The 17435-nt window shown below is 41.1% G+C and overlaps 1 protein-coding gene across 1 annotated transcript in view; it reads left to right on the top strand.

Annotated features, from left to right (window-relative positions):
• The window catches only part of polr3g (polymerase (RNA) III (DNA directed) polypeptide G), a 28775-nt gene that overhangs the window by 9303 nt on the left and 2037 nt on the right, over positions 1-17435 (top strand). Inside the window, exons 3-6 of the mRNA XM_052019856.1 lie at positions 4010-4069; positions 5998-6054; positions 15137-15228; positions 17199-17309. Of these exons, the coding sequence (XP_051875816.1) occupies positions 4010-4069; positions 5998-6054; positions 15137-15228; positions 17199-17309 (320 nt within the window). The remainder of the gene's footprint in view (positions 1-4009; positions 4070-5997; positions 6055-15136; positions 15229-17198; positions 17310-17435) is intronic.

The raw sequence follows: 17435 nt of genomic DNA, 5'->3' as shown, positions 1-17435 counted from the left end.
CCTTATACGATGAGATGGACTATGACCTCACGATCTACCTTGTTGTGACCTTGCACTTTATTGCACTGCACTTTCTCTGTGGCTGTGACACTTTACTCTGTACTGTTATTGTTTTTACCTGTACTACCTCAATGCACTCTGCACTAACTCAATGTAACTGCACTGTGTAATGAATTGACCTGTACGATCGGTATGCAAGACAAGTTTTTCACTGTACCTCGATACAAGTGACAATCATAAACCAATACCAGGCGAGTTTAAAGGGAGCAGGAACCACTGGACCCTGGTTCTGGCTGGGAACCTACTTGTATTCCTGACCCTCTGTGTTCTAGACCCCAACCCTTGGTGTGGCCTCGCGGCCGGTCCACAGTTCGGACCCAGCCCTGGCCGCACTAAAGAACCCCAGCTCCAGCTGCACACCCAGACTGCACTCTGGACGTCGGCTCACTTTCCCATCTAGTGAGTGAGCCAGATGCTGGGCCTTCAGAATTTCTGAGCAATCAGGTGTCAGATTATGGAAGTTTTGCTGTGTGTATGTGGAGAAGGACCAGAGCTGTGCATGTTGGTCCAGCTGTTACCAGGGCCCTATATCATTGCAGGATGTTTGACAGAATCATAGGAAAGTTATCACAAAGCAGGAGGCCATTCGTGTTATCATATCTGTACCAGTCAAGAAAGAGCCGTCCATTCTAATCCCACCTTCCAGCAATTGGCCTGTGGCCCTACACATCACAGTTTTTTGAGTATGGACTATTGAAGTTCTAACACTTGGCAGAGAGGAATTTCAGTCACAAATTCCAGAGTGGTTGGCATGGACTCGTTGGGCCGGAGGGCCTAAATCTGTACTGTATTGTTCTATGACTCTGATTTCGCAACCTCTTTCCCATACCTGGGAAGCGAAGGACAAGCCAGGGAAGTTCAGAGATGCTACATTTGTGACTGTCTTCAAGAATGGAGACAAATTCTGATTATGATAAGTGCAGAGGGGTTTCCCTTGCCTGGGTCCTCCCCAGCCACCTCCTTCCATTGCCGTTGCCTGTATCACGGTCTGGATTCCACACACCTAGCGGTACAATAGACATGTGCATGTCACCTCTGAGAAATGCAGGGAATAACATCAACCACTGTACAGTGAAGCCTTTCATTCAGTCAAGGAGGACTGTTAATCCCTCTGGCTGCCTGCAGAAATTTGTCTCCTTATGTCCACTATGCAATGACATGGAAGCAGAGATTTTAACCAATGGGTCCAAAACCGACCTCATTGCAATACAAGGCTGTTCTTTCATCTGAATGCTTTCTCTCCTGAGTCTTTTTTCACCATAATTCTGCGCTTCACCAACATTCTTCCCGCTGACATGGGGCTAATCCACAGGACAACTTTACAACCTATGTTGCCTGTACTCCAGAACCAACCTCACTGATCCAGCTGCAATATACAGATGATGGTTGTGTTCACACATATCTGGAGGTTGAGCTCCAAGTCCTTGTCAATTCATTCACTGAAGAAGGCAAGTCTTACACTTAACACCTGCTAAGCAAAGGCCTTCCACTAACTTGCCCTACAGAGCAACACTAATCCACGATGAGACATGTTGCTTACACGATCCCTGAAACAGACACGCTTTCTCTGAGCTCAGGTAGACAAAGGAAATGAACTATCAATGCCTTGATGAAAATATGTAACATCTGCACTGACTTGTAGGATTGCTTGGCCCTTGACTGCTCAAGATGTAGGAGGAGCATTTGGATGGTATTGAAAGCCTTGACTCTCTTCCTTGGGAGCACACAGAAGCCCAGCATAAATAGCAGAAGGAGCACCACCATGTCCTACGTTACCTGCCTGCCCCGTCCATCCATCACCTCCTGCCCCAACTGTGGCAGAGTCTGCAGGTCCCAAATTGGCCTCATCAGCCATCTCGGAATCCCACACAACTGGAGTGGCAGCATGTCGCTTCAACCCCAGGGAACTGCCCAAGAGAAGATATAATTGCAGTAAGCTTGATGGTATAAGAGAAAACTTACGACGTAAAAAGCAGCCACTCAGCTCATTGTGTTCTTGCCGGTTATAAAAGAGCACTGCTGCCAAATCCTACTTTCACACACTTGTTCTTGGAGCCCTGCAGGTCAAGTTGTGGAAAAGCTCTTTCAGGAAAACACCTTTGACCACAAGTCCATCAGGCAGCAGTCAGCACGGAACATCCCTGCAGGCACTTTGAGGGAAGGACACAATGGATCCTGAGGTATGGATACCTGACCAGACCGTCAAAGCCAATTAGCAGAATGCCTCATCACCAAAATTCACCAACAAGCACCGAGATCTCGCTTGGTTGGCAGTGAGGGGAGCCCTCTGTGTCAGACGGTTGGAGTCTCAGTCCCAACACATACTTCCTTCATGACGGTTGCGAAGAGGATGAGACGATCGCCCACTTCTCCGTGCATTGTAGATTTACAAAGAAGGTCTGGAAAAGGATGCAGGGAGGTTCATCCTGAGTAGTTCTGATCCATGGGCTGCTCTCAGAGACACATACCGAGACAAGCACCAAGTGCTGCTGGACTCAACTCAGTGAATAGACGCGCTTTGGTCTGCCTGAAACTTGTTGGTCATCCAGTACAACAAGATGTCCGTAAGGGAGTGCTGATGACTGGCACAGTCCAGGCTGCAGGAGTACGTGCTGAGGGAGGCACTGAAGCTGGGTGCAGCCAACACAAAGTCTTTGTGACAAAACACTGCCGTCTAAAATCTTTCTGCGACTAGACACTGAGGGACTAAGCCCTGGATAAAAGCCTCTCTAAACATTTGAAGTTTGTATTGTACAAAGGGGCCACGTGAGTAGCAATGGTGGTTTGTACATAGAATGTGCTAATTCTACAAGTGTAAAGACCCAATAACACTATGTATATACAGACTGAACGGCCTGAATGTAAAAAAAACATGCACTGTTTTTGTATTTCCTCTGCAGTATGAAGTTTATTTTTGAAATAAAAGAAAGTTTGTCTGAATAGATCTATTGGTCCATGATAACTATTGCACACCTCATGTGGAGACAAGGTCCCTTCTTCACATATCATAGAACATGGAACATAGACCAGTACAGCACAGTAGGGGCCCTTTGGCCCACGATGTTGTGCCAACCTATGTAAACCTGATCCCCATTCAATCTATCCTCTCTACTTCACCTCCCTTAACCCTCTGTTTTTCTTCCATCCATGTGCCCATCTAATAGTCTCTTAAATGACCCTATCGTATTAGCCCCTACCACGACCCCCAGCAGTGCATTCCAAGCACCCACCACTCTTTGTGTATCCAAAATAAAAACCTACCTCTGACACCTCCCCTAAAGTTTCCTCCACGCACCTTGAACAGGTGACCTCTAACGTTGGCCACTATGTCCATATGCTGGTACTCCCTATCCAACAGCATTGTGGGAGTATTTTCACCAGAAAGATTGTCACAGTTATAGAAGATGGCTCAGTGTCACTGACTTCTTGGAGGACTTCTTGATGGGGAAATTATTCTGGCCTTGCCAACGATGTCTAGATTCCAAAAAGAGTGAGTAAATAATAAAACTCAGCCATGGGTGGAGCGGGAAAGACTGATCTGTGGTTGTAAATTGTACAATGGATATCAAGGTGGGGTGTTCACATAAAATAACTTTCCAATAGGTAAATTTAATATTCTTCACATTGTGTTGAAGACCTGGATTTGAAATTCATTGCAAGGTTGTGCTTTTAGTTTGGTGTTCTCTTTCAATAACCACCAGGTGGCAGCCAAAATAAAAATAAGTCGACACTGCAAGGTGAATCACCGATAATATTTGGTCATTTTGTATAAGTTTATTTTGTATTTCAGCAAGAGTAATGTAATACGGGATGAATAGTCGATCATATTCTTAAATAATCACTACTAAAAGCTGATAGTGACCATGAATGATTCAACAATAAAATTTTGTTGTGAAGCAGCTTTGAAAATTTAAGAAATGCAATTTTGAAAGATATTTCTTCAATATAGATGTTGAAAGGTATACACAGAAGTATATGAAAAAGGATAACAACAAGAAATGGACACCAGGTAACTACAAATTAATTTGTTAATGCATATTGATGTATTTCCAGAGAGCTCAACATCACAGCCTCGCCCAGTCCATCCCACAGTCACTCATTGATTTAGCTGAATGCATATAACACGACAATGTGTATTGGATTACACTTTGGGTGTAATGGCATAACTCCATCCATGTTTAATATAAAATCTGACTAAAACAATGCTCAAGTAATCATCTGTGCTACATTATTAAAAACTAATTGTCCAAAAGCAATCAAATGACTATTCAATGTCGTTCTGTGTTTTTAAATATATCAACTACTTAGCACATAGAACAGTACAGCACGGAACAGGCCCTTCGGCCCACAGTGTTATGCCGATCTAATTAAATTAGTAATCCAGTGCCCAACTAAACTAATACCTTCTGCCTAAATATCCATATCCTTACATTTCCCACATATCCATGTGCCGAGCGAAGAGCCTCTTGACTGCCCCTATCTTATTTGCCTCCATGACCACCTCAGGCCCCCACCACTCTCTGTGTGTAAAAAAAAAAAATTGCCCTGCACATCTCCTATGAACTTGCTCCTTCTCACCTTAAATGTATGTCCTCTGGTGTTAGACATTTCAACCCTGGGGAAAAAGATACTAGCTGCCTATCTATTCCTCTCTTAATCTTATAAACCTCTATCAGATCTGCCCTCAGCCTCCACCGCTCCAGAGAAAACAACCCAAGTTTGTCCAATCTCTCCATGTAGCACCAGGCAGCATCCTGGTAAACCTCTTCTGCACCCTCTCCAAAGCCTCCACATCCTTCCTATAATGGGGCGACCAGGACTGAATGCAATACCACCTTATAATGGGGCAACCAGAACTGAACCAGACCAGAAACCGACCAGAACTAATTGTTCCTTCTTTGGAACAGTGTCAATAGGAATGAGAGAGAGGGCTTTGCAAGATTTGAAAATTCAAATTATACAATAAAAATAACTTACAAAACTGGTCACAATTGAGTTAATGCTTTAAAGCCATCTCTTTGTCAAGAGTTTCAACCATTTGGTATGTACCCTTCTCTTGAGGGAAATGCTTGTTATCACCCCATTACAGATCTTACTGTGACGTGATCTATTGTGAATTGGTGATAGAACATGTTCTAGTGATCGTATACCTCTCAAATAGTGAATGGGGAAACAAGGCAGCAGGGGAGAGATGCTAAAGTGGGAACACACCACTGTCGGGTCACCCTGTTAGAGAGGTCACCCACGTGGTCAAGGTAGGTGGCCTCAAATGGCCTTGGCTGAGAATCTTCAGTGGTACTGTAGGAGTTTCAGTAATATCAGATATAAAGAGAGGGATTTATATTAGATTTCTTTAGATTTCAGTTGATGAAAACAAAAACAAATACTTGATCACTTGTACATTCATTATTCATTGTACTCAAGATGAAGTAGCTTGCTCAAATCATTCCCTGGACCACTGTAACCAATCACAGACCCAACGCCTTTCTGGAGGCGTGTTTCCTGCCCATGCCACCACCTTTTCTGCCTTAAAGATTGCTTACTTTCACCCTTATAAAATTATCTGTGTCCATCCTTATCTCACATCTGCTGTTAAAACCCCTGAAGCTTTCATCTGCCTCCAGAAAAGACTGTTTGATTGGCTTTGTAACCTTGGTCACATCCTTCAGCACAGGGAAGAGTTAATTTCTCAGATCAGACTTTCTTTTCCATCACTTTGGGAAGTATCAATAGTTTTCCTAGTCCCTGGCATTGTATTATATAGGAGGATGTTATCTGGGTTGCATTAGTCTCTGCTGTCTTACATTGAGGAATGTGCAGAAGTTTATTCATTTATTCTTCACAAATGTTGGTGAGGGACTGAAAAATGGCTGCTTTACAATTGTTTCATAAGTGATTATTACTGACCTACATGTGAATTCATGTGCAAATGTTTAGATTGGAGAAGATTTCCAAGGGAGCTAAAGCCAAGAATGAAAATGTTAAAAAAAGCAAGTAAGTGTGTTTTATAATGTTACATTTGGTGTGTAAATGTTGTCAGTTTTCACTTGTTTGCTTCCACGGACGTCCTCTCTGCTAGGTTTAAATGTGCAGGTCTTAAACCACAATCATTCCGATTTTTCAGAAAGTAAAGCTTAAATGGTACAATAATCTTCAAACTGTTTCTGAAGCATTTTCGTACCTTTCTTGTGACACACTTTGAAAACAGGAAGGTTAATTTGGATCTGAGAATTCTGCACATCTACAGACAAACGTGGAAATCCTGACTGATACAAGGCACTGTATCTAATAAGACAACATTGGACTTCCTTTGGAGCCTGTTCTTCCTAAGATTGCCCATTTACATTGGGAAAATAATTTTTTTAAAAACTACTGGATTCTGTGGCTATGCGGTTCTATTGATTACAATAGGAATTTGTCAAATGCAAGGAAGGGATGGGCAAATCCCATGCCTTAATTATTTAAATATATTAATTATTTCATTTTAATAATTTAACAAATTTCTGAATGTCAAAAGCACTCCAGAATATTTCACTATTTTAAAAGCCAATAAATCTGGGGTAAATTTCTCACCTCACCTTTGAATTCGGCTGTTTGATCCACGTTTGAATCTGGGCTGCGATGGGGTCTGGAGCGAATGGTCCTGATGAAACCAAAGTGGGCATCAATGAGCATATTGTAGATGAGTAACTGACACAGTAGCTGTCGATTACAACTTACCACCCATGATTTGAGAGTGACCTGACTGGATTTGTCCTTCACTAACCAATCACAACTAAATGTAGCAAGACTGCACCACTTTAAGTCGATCTGTTGACTGCAGGATTACCTAACTGTCTATTTTATGTTGTCTTCTCTCTACCACATATGTAGCCTTGTGTTGCAGCTTCACCGTATTGTCTCATTTTGTAGTGTGACTACTGCTCCCAGCATGTCCCTCTGTGCTCCTCATCAAACCAGTGTTGTTTTCTCCTCGCCTCATAGTAATGGTGGTGTGAGGGATGTACTGGGCAATGAGGTTACAGATTGTGATGGTGTATATTGCTGATGATCTACTGTTCCTCATGGGAGCAGGGTTTTGAAGTGCTCAGTCTGTTCTGAGAATATCCCATTTACTGCAATTGCAATGCACACAGCACAATGGAGAGTGTCCTCATTGTGAAGATGGGACTTCATCTCCACAGGCACTGTGTGTGGTGGTCACATCTATCAAGGTTCTTATTGTCATTGGTTGAGTGATGAGGAAGTGTTCAAGTCGGTTTAACCCTGGTGGTGTCCACTAACTCCATGCAGGAGGCCCAGTCTGACAGCAATGTCTTTCAAGACTTGGCCAACTCGGTCAGTGGTGGTGGAACTAAATCATTCTTGGTTATGAAAATTTAGAGAGTACATAATGTGACTTTTGGGTTGGGAAGGGTGGGTTAGTAAGTTTGCAGATGACATGAAGCTTGGTGGGGTTGTGGATAGTGTAGAAGGTTGTTGAGGGTTACAAAGGGGCATTGATAGGATGCAAAGCTGGGCTGAGAAGTGGCAGATGGAGTTCAACCTGGAAAAGTGTGAAGTGATTCACTTTGGAAGGTCAGCTTTGAAGGCAGAATACAGGGTTAATGGCAGGGTTCTTAGCAGTGTAGAGGAACAGAGGGATCTTGGGGTCCACGTCCATAGATCCCTCAAAGTTGCTGAGCAGGTTGATGGGGTTGTTAAGAAGGCGTATGGTGTGCTGGCCTTCATTAGCTGGGGGATTGAGCTCAAGAGCCGCAAGGTAATGTTGCAGCTCCAAAAAAACCCTGGTTAGACCACACTTAGAATATTGTGTTCAGTTCTGGTCGCCTCACTATAGGAAGGATGTGGAAGCTTTAGAAGTGGTGCAGAGGAGATTTACCAGGATACTACCTGGATTGGAGAGCATGTCTTATGGGAATAGGTTGAGTGAGCTGGGACTTTTCTCTTTGGAGAGAAGGAGGATGAGAGGTGACCTGATAGAGGTGTACAAGATGATAAGAGGCATAGATCGAGTGGACAGTCAGAGACTTTTTCCTGGGTGGAAATGGCTAACACAAGGGGGCATCATTTTAAGGTGATTGGAGGGGATATCAGAGGTAAGATTTTTACGCAGAGTGGTGGGTGCGTGGGACGAGCTGCCAGGGGTGCTGGTAGAGGCAGATACATTAAGGACATTTAAGAGGCTCTTAGATAGGCACATGGATGATAGAAAAATGGAGGGGCATGTGGGAGGGAATGGTTAGATTGATCTTAGAGTAGGTTAAAGGTTAGCACAACATCATGGGCCGAAGGGTCTGTACTGTGCTGTAATGTTCTACAACAACACTAGGAGCATTGATTTATTAGCTGAAGGAGAGGAAGGTGTTAATCAGGAGGCTGAATCTTTGGCCTTGCAGACTTCGAGGCACAATATTTCAAATAATAAGAGGCCATTTTACTGATGAACCATGTTGGCTTCACTGAAACATCAGCAGTATTTACCATATTCAGAAAAAGGAATCTTGTAGCAGGTGGCTTTCTTTAGGCAATATATTTAAAATACCTGATTAAGTTAAGGTAAGATATCTTTATTAGTCACATGTACATTGAAACACACAGTGAAATGCATCTTTTGCGTAGAGTGTTCTGAGGGCAGCCCGCAAGTGTCACCACGCTTCCGGTGCCATCACAGCGTGCCCACAACTTCCTAACCCGTACGTCTTTGGAATGTGGGAGGAAACCAGAGCACCTGGAGGAAACCCACGCAGACACGGGGAGAACGTACAAATGCCTTACAGACAGCGGCCGGAATTGAACCGGGGTCACTGGTGCTGTTATAGGGTTGCGCTAACTGCTACACTACTGTGCCTGCACAATATTACACAAGAACAAGTGGCTGGTGGAATTAAAGACCACAGTTGTTAAAGTTGTCTTTTTTATTTTATTTTCATTTTGAATGTTTTCTATTTCCTTACAAGAATAAGATCAAACATGAAGAGCTTGAAATCGTATGCTTATGTTTTGCACGTGACCGAGTAACTTTAGTTGGTAGTATTTGGTCTTCTGACTGTTAATGAATGCTACATAAATGACAAAAGGAAAATAGACAGCCCCTTTTAATATCATAATTTATTTTACTCTTCATCTTTTTGATCTTGGTTCAGCAAGCAATTACTTCTGTTACGGACTCAGTGAAAGTCCCTTTAAGATAGAGAGTGTATGTATGTGTGTGTGGGGCGTGCTTACGTCAATAGAAGATAAAGGACGTAATGACGTTGTTGAAGAAGTTAGAAGAAGAAGAAGGAGAAAGAGAGAGAGAGAAGGGAGAGAGACACCAGCCTGCTTGTTTTCTCTATCGATGGATGAGAAACAATAACTGTGTTTGCCACTGAAATCCATGTATGGAAGTTGGAAGAAATCCGGTGGAGTTCACTTTGTTGCTGACCTGTAGAAGGAAACAGGTATTTGTGTGTGGACGACCACGATTCGGATGCTTTTCGGGGTGAGGAAGTCACTACCGAGTAAACACTGAAGTGTCGTTTGGGTTCCATCGTGGAACATTTGGATTTCGTATGTACTCTCTCTCTATGTTTTTCTACATCTACATCTTATCTTCAGACAACGGTGGTTGTTGAAGAAGCCCTTGCTCATGTTTCACCTTATGGCTTGCGGAACTGAACTTTAAGAACCATTCAGGAACTGGGAGTTTTGGACTTTGTCACACACACACACGAAGAGTTTAGTTTTGGGGTTAACGTTCGAGGTTTAACATTCTTGAATTCTAACATACTAACGTTTTTACTTTTATTTTACGTATTATCATAAGTAGTGATTAATAAAATAGTTTTTAACACTGAATCATGCACAGTGTGTTTCTTTTGTTGCTGGTTCGTGACAAAATTGGGGGCTCGTCCGGGATCGTTCCCAAGGTTAACAAGATTCGTCCGGGATCGTTCCCAAGGTTAACGAGTGTCGTCTGGGATTGTACCCCAGATTGACGAAATTTGTTCGAGATTCAATCCAAAGATTTTTGAGGGAGGTCTGATAAATTCTTTTTAATTGGCTTGTGTGTGTGGAAACCAGCAACAATGGATATTAAGGCATTTTTGGAGTCACCAAGCCAAAAGGGATTGGAGGTGGCGAAAAAGGATGATTTGATAAAGATTGCTACAAGGCTAAACCTTACAGAAGTAAAGCAGTCTATGAGAAAGGCAGATATTCAGAGACTGATAGCTGGCCATTATGTGGAAAAGAAGGTGTTTGAGAAGGAAGTGTTAAAACAGTTTCCTGGAAGTGAAATAGCAATTTCTGAGGCACAGGTGCAGCTGGCAAAGATAGAGGCCGAACAAGAGCAAACCCAGTTAAAGATAGAGGCTGAACGAGAACAAAAGAAATTAGAGGCTGAACGAGAGCTAACTCGGATGAAGATAGAGGCTGATCTAGCAATGAAGCAGATGGAATTGAGGAGGATGGAGCTGGATAGAGAGGAGAAGGAAAAACAGAGGCAGCATGAGTTAAAAATGAAGCGAAAGAGTTTGGAATCTGATTCTGATGATGGTTTTTCAGCCAGCAGGGAGGTTCGATTAGTCCCTCCTTTTGAGGAAGATCAGGTTGATCAGTATTTCCAACATTTTGAAAAGGTTGCTGTGAGTTCAACTTGGCCAAGGAAAGGATGGGCTCTTATGGTACAGAGTGTGATTAAAGGTAAAGCTCAAAAAGCTTATTCTGCTTTGTCTGCTGAGGATGCAGCTGATTATACCAAGGTAAAACAAGCTATTTTGAAGGCCTATGAATTGGTCCCTGAGGCTTATAGACAAAAATTCAGAGACTTGAGGAAATCTACAGATCAGACTTATATGGAATTTGCCAATGGAAAGAAAATATGTTTTGAACGATGGTGCCTGGCTAAAAATGTAGATGGGGATTATGATAAATTGAAAGAATTGATACTGGTGGAGGACTTTAAAAGATGTGTTCCAGCTGAATTAACAACATATTTAAATGAAAAGGCAGTGGAAACTTTACAAGAAACTGCTAGGTTGGCAGATGATTATGCTTTAACCCATAAATCCAAATGGGGACAACCTAAAACCTTTCAAAAGAGTTACAAAGACAATCCAGGTAAACCAGAGATTAAATTGGGAGGTAATCAAAAAGGAAAAGATGAAAAGAAGCCAGGGCTGGAGAAACCTGTTGAGCGTACTTGTTATTACTGTAGGAAACCTGGCCACGTGATATCTAATTGTGCCCTTTTGAAGAAAAAGAAGGAAGCTGGGCCCAATGCTTGCTTTCAGGCAATTAAAAATCAAAAAGGTTTAGGAGATGCTGTTAAAGATCAGTCCTTGCAAGAGGGAAAAGCGGAAAAGTTGGAAGAGGTGAGAAAGGAATTCCGTTCGTATGTATCAGAGGGTTTTGTTTCACTGAATGATGAGTCACCCCAGGTGCCAGTGAAAATTCTTAGAGATACTGGGGCTAATCAATCTCTCTTGCTGGACAGTGTTTTAAATTTTGGTGAAGAAAGTGACACTGGTGAAGTAAATCTAGTACGAGGCGTTACAGGTGAGACCACGTCTGTCCCTTTTCACAGGGTGATTTTAAAGTCAAAGTTCGTAGAAGGACCAGTCGAGATAGGGATAAGACCTAGTTTGCCAGTGGAAGGAGTTTCTTTGTTATTGGGAAATGACCTTGCAAATGGAGAAAGTGATCCTGTGGTACGGTTAACAACCAAACCAAGGATTGATGAGTCTGAGGATGATTCAGATGTTTACCCATCATGTGCGGTGACTCGAGCTAGAGCTAAAGAATTAGCCAAGACAGACAGTCCGGTGCAGTCTGATGTAGTTCCTTGTGACAGTCCTAAACAGGAAGAAAATTTTGATACCTTATCTGAGACTTTTCTGTCTTCACTGGAGGATCAACATCCTTATAGTGAGCCTGAATTTAAAGATTTGTCTTTGTCAAGGAAGGATTTTATGGTGGAACAGACAAAGGACCCTGAGTTAACAGAATTGAAAGAAAAAGCACTCTCATATGAGGAGATTAAAAAAGTGCCAATTGGATACTATGTCAAAAATGGAGTGTTAATGAGGAAATGGAGACCTCCCCATGTCCAAAAATTTAAAACTCGGTTGGAGAGAGTCTGCCAGCTAGCGAGAGAGAATCTGAAAACAAGCCAGATAAGAATGAAGACATATTTTGATAGACGTGCTCGGCCTAGGACATTCGCAGTGGGGCAAAAGGTGTTGGTATTTTTCCCTAGCCAAAATAATCCCTTGCAATCTCGTTTTTCTGGACCCTATGTTATTGAATCTCGAGTGACTGATCTAACATATATAATCAAAACACCAGATAGATGCAAGAAAACACAACTCTGTCATGTAAACATGCTAAAGCCTTATTATGAGAGGGATTCAGTTGTGGCCTTGGTGGATGATGTAAAGGTTGTTTCTAGAATGCCTGATGTTGATGTTGAGGAAGGCCAATTTAGACCAAATATTGTTCCATCAAAACTAAAAAACCAAAATATCCTGGAGAACCTTGAAACGAAGTTGGACCATTTACAAGTTTCACAAAAACAACAGATGAGAGAATTAATTTTAAAATTTAAAAATTTAAAAATCTGTTCCCAGATGTTCCAAACAGAACATCGATAATTACCCACGATGTTGATGTTGGGGATGCAAAACCAATCAAACAACACCCATATCGAATGAATGTGGAAAAAAGTAAACTTGTTGATCAGGAAATAAAATACATGTTGGAAAATGATATTATTAGACATTCTACTTCAAATTGGAGTTCGCCCTGTGTTATTGTACCTAAACCTGATGGAACTGTTAGATTTTGCACAGATTACAGGAAAGTGAATGCTGTAACAAAGTCAGATGCTTACCCTATTCCTAGGGTGGATGATTGCATAGACAGAGTGGGAAAGGCAAAATTTCTTACAAAGATTGACCTATTAAAAGGGTACTGGTGTGTCCCATTAACAGATAGAGGAAGGGAGATTTCAGCCTTCGTAACCCCTTCTGGATTGTATGAATACAATGTTTTGCCATTTGGAATGAAAAATGCTCCGGCAACATTTCAAAGAATGATTAATTCAGTGATTCATGGGTTAAAACATACAGATGCCTACATTGACGACTTAGTGACTGGGAATGATACTTGGGAAGATCACATCTCTGCGTTAGAAAGGTTGTTTGAAAGACTTTCCAAGGCTAACCTTACAGTTAACTTGGCTAAAAGTGAATTTGGCCATGCCACTGTGACGTATCTTGGTTATGTTGTAGGTCAAGGCAAGCAAGCTCCTGTTCTGGCAAAAGTTCAAGCAATATCTGAGTTCCCTATTCCCACAGGTACGAGGACTGTTAGAAGATTTTTGGGAATGGTTGGATATTATCGAAAATTTTGTAAAAATTTTGCTGATATTGCTCTTCCCCTAACTAATCTTCAGAAGAAGGGAGTAAAGTTTGTTTGGACAGATTCCTGTCAAGAAGCATTTGAGAAGCTGAAAGCCATTTTATGCTACCATCCTGTGCTCAGAACACCTGACTTTGAAAAGCCATTTTCATTAGCAGTAGATGCCAGTGATGAAGCTGCAGGAGCTGTGTTGTTGCAGAAGGGTGACCTTGATGATATTGACCATCCTGTAGCTTACTTTTCAAAGAAATTTAATGAGCATCAAAAGAATTATTCCACCATAGAGAAAGAATTACTGTCGCTTGTTTTAGCCTTGCAACATTTCAGTGTATATGTTTGCACCGCTCAGAAACCATTGACTGTGTATACAGATCATAACCCATTGGTGTTTCTGAGCCGAGTCAAAAACAAGAACAGAAGGCTGTTAAACTGGAGTTTAATTTTGCAAGAGTTTGATCTCATGATAACTCACATTAAGGCAAAGATAATGTGATTGCTGATTGTCTTTCCTGATGTTAAATGGGAAACATGTATCTGTACTAATCTGATAGTCTGTAGTTGTGTAGCATGATAATTATTAACATTACTAACTGTATGCGCGGTTAAAATTTTCTTGGGAAAATTTTTTTTTTAGGTGGGAGGTGTTACGGACTCAGTGAAAGTCCCTTTAAGATAGAGAGTGTATGTATGTGTGTGTGGGGCGTGCTTACGTCAATAGAAGATAAAGGACGTAATGACGTTGTTGAAGAAGTAAGAAGAAGAGAGAGAGAGAAGGGAGAGAGACACCAGCCTGCTTGTTTTCTCTATCGATGGATGAGAAACAATAACTGTGTTTGCCACTGAAATCCATGTATGGAAGTTGGAAGTAATCCGGTGGAGTTCACTTTGTTGCTGACCTGTAGAAGGAAACAGGTATTTGTGTGTGGACGACCACGATTCGGATGCTTTTCGGGGTGAGGAAGTCACTACCGAGTAAACACTGAAGTGTCGTTTGGGTTCCATCGTGGAACATTTGGATTTCGTATGTACTCTCTCTCTATGTTTTTCTACATCTACATCTTATCTTCAGACAACGGTGGTTGTTGAAGAAGCCCTTGCTCATGTTTCACCTTATGGCTTGCGGAACTGAACTTTAAGAACCATTCAGGAACTGGGAGTTTTGGACTTTGTCACACACACACACGACGAGTTTAGTTTTGGGGTTAACGTTCGAGGTTTAACATTCTTGAATTCTAACATACTAACATTTTTACTTTTATTTTACGTATTATCATAAGTAGTGATTAATAAAATAGTTTTTAACACTGAATCATGCACAGTGTGTTTCTTTTGTTGCTGGTTCGTGACACTTCCCATGAGTCACTGTTTTAAATGCATTTGAGACATAACAATTTCAGTTGTTGGAACTGATTATCATTCCGAAGTACTTCTTCATTGCTTATTGTAGTTATTAGCATTTCCTTGGCAGCAAAGAAGTGAATGTCACGAATAAGCAGTATTTAGAGCTAAGGGAACAATAAGATTGACTGCTCATGAGAAGGGTTTATTAGAGAGTGCTATATCAAATAGCAGTGCAGCTTTCATTCTTGGGGTAGCTATAGTTTTGACTGATTTTAAATCTTCATGGAACAGACTGCTAATTATTTTTTTCTACATTCCATTTTTTTTGCAGAAACTGGTACAGATGTACCCTCAGTCTCTAAAATGAATAGTCCAAAAGTTGTGGTTGACAAATCTAATGAGGACATAATCCAGAAACTGGAGGTGAGTATCAGAATCAGGTTTATTAGCACCTGTGATTTGTAATTTTACCATCTTGATTTCAGCTTTTTGTAGTTATCTGAAGCATTCTAAACCTTCGCCCACACAATCAATCAATCAATCAATCAATCAATCAATCAATTAATTAAGCTAAAAGTGATTTATGGAAAGCCATTGATCTCAGAAGTTGCCTGCAAAACAAAGTTCATTAAAATGCAGTGGATAAGATAGACCGACAGCAAAGCATCTACCAGGAGTTTGGTGATATGTGGCTACGTTCTTCTTAGGCAGTCCCATGGGATAACGAATGACTTGCACCTAATATTACTTGACTCATACTCCAGGTGCTGGTATGATAATCCACCCATTAAGAGTACGAATGCCACTGTGGTAGTTTGTGAACCTTCATTCACCTTTTAAAAATATCTGAAATTAACAAATACTCAAAGCCCAGAACTAATCCTTGTAACACTCCACTAAAATAGCCTGCCAATCTAAAAGTAACCCATTTATTCCATATTTCCGTTTTATAACTATTGACATGAGCCCTTATTTTACGTAACAGTATTTTGAGTGGTACCCTGCTAGTTGCACCCTTTTAAATTTGTCAAATTTTTCTCCCTTTCCATAAAACGATGTTGACTTCACCCAATCATATGATTTTCTGAGAACCCTGCTCTTCCATCTTTAATGATGAGTTTGAACATTTTGCAGATGATAGGTGTCAAGCTAATTAGTCTTTTGTTCCCTATTTACTCTCCTAATTTTCTTAGGTAGTAGTTTTATATTTGCTCCCTTCCAATCTGTAGGGTTTGCTCTAGAATCAAGGGAAATTTGGAAAATCGTCACTATTGCATCCAAAATGTCTGCATCACCTCTTTTAGAGTGTTAGAATGCAGACTGTATGGAAACGGGAGGAGGTGAGGTTGCAGATCCATATGTTTCCAGGAAGAAAACCTGCCACACATACTCATTCTGATCTCTGGGGCTCCCAATCCACACCAACGTTACATTTCTTTACATCTACCCAGACTCAGACCACCATGTTGTTTTAAGTGCCTTACAAATTCTAATCCACTCTAATTGTAAAATTTGGATAATCTCAATTTAATAATTTAAAAAGTAAAACTATTTGGTGCATCTGTAAATGTTATTTTATGTCTAGAGCTTCTCTGCCATAAATTTGTTAAATTAGTTACATTCTCCTCTTGCAGTTTATAACTGACCTCATGCTGTGGCACCAGGAATAATCTAAAGGTTATTTATTTTGGTTCCCCATTTTTAATTTTAAGATCTGACTCTTTAATTTTCCTTTGCAAAATGTGTACTGTTCTTCCTTACTTCATTTGTTCCACAGTGGACTGTGGCTTTACTGTTTGCTTTTCCCACATCTTTTCCAGAATCTATTCCATCTATTCTTTTTACCAGCAGAGTACTCCTGGTCAGGGCTGCAGAAAAGGCTCCACATTCCTTTCATAATATTTTCCCACATTCCCTGCCTCCACCGAGCTGTTATCTGCCAGTCCTCATTTGCCATCGTCTCTTTTCCATGAATGAACTGTTGTATTCATTGAGAAAACTTCAGCACTAGATTTTGTTCAGCAGTCAGACCATTTGTAATGAACAATAGTCGAGTAAATAAGTGACAGCTTAAAGTCCCTATTGATGCTCAGGACTAATCCTTGTGAAGTATGTAATTTAGCACTGGAGCTCCATGGAACCCAGGTCTGCCTTTGCCGGTTAAATGAATTGCCTTTGTTCTCTGAACCTCGGCTGTCTTCTCTGTTGTCTGTACCCTGCAATAGGCATGTCTAGATAAAGAGCCCAGTTGTATAAAATTTGCAATATCCTGTTGGCTTTGCTTTGTTTGGATCTGAAAATTTCTAGCTATCTTTAACGTTAAGGAGGTAAATTATTCCTTGTGTAACAGTGTGGGTTCAATTTCCTTAGACTGAAAATAAGTGTTCTTGTAGGTTCTAGAGAAGAAAGATACAGAAAATAAATCTGATGAAGAAACTGAAGAGAAGGAGAAAGAAGAGGAGGATGCGGAGGATGAAGAGTACAATGAGGAGGAGTTTGAAGAGGTATAATATTTAATGTTTCTAGCATTCATTTAAACCGATTACTTGGATATAATTCATAAACATTAAAATTATGGCAATTTATGGCCCTAATTGTAAGATAATGCAGTTCTTACTGGTGTTTACAGC

This window comes from Pristis pectinata, chromosome 7, assembly GCF_009764475.1.
Source record: "Pristis pectinata isolate sPriPec2 chromosome 7, sPriPec2.1.pri, whole genome shotgun sequence".
In the NCBI taxonomy this organism is placed as follows: Eukaryota; Metazoa; Chordata; class Chondrichthyes; order Rhinopristiformes; family Pristidae; genus Pristis; species Pristis pectinata.
This window is presented reverse-complemented; position numbering and strand designations above follow the sequence as displayed.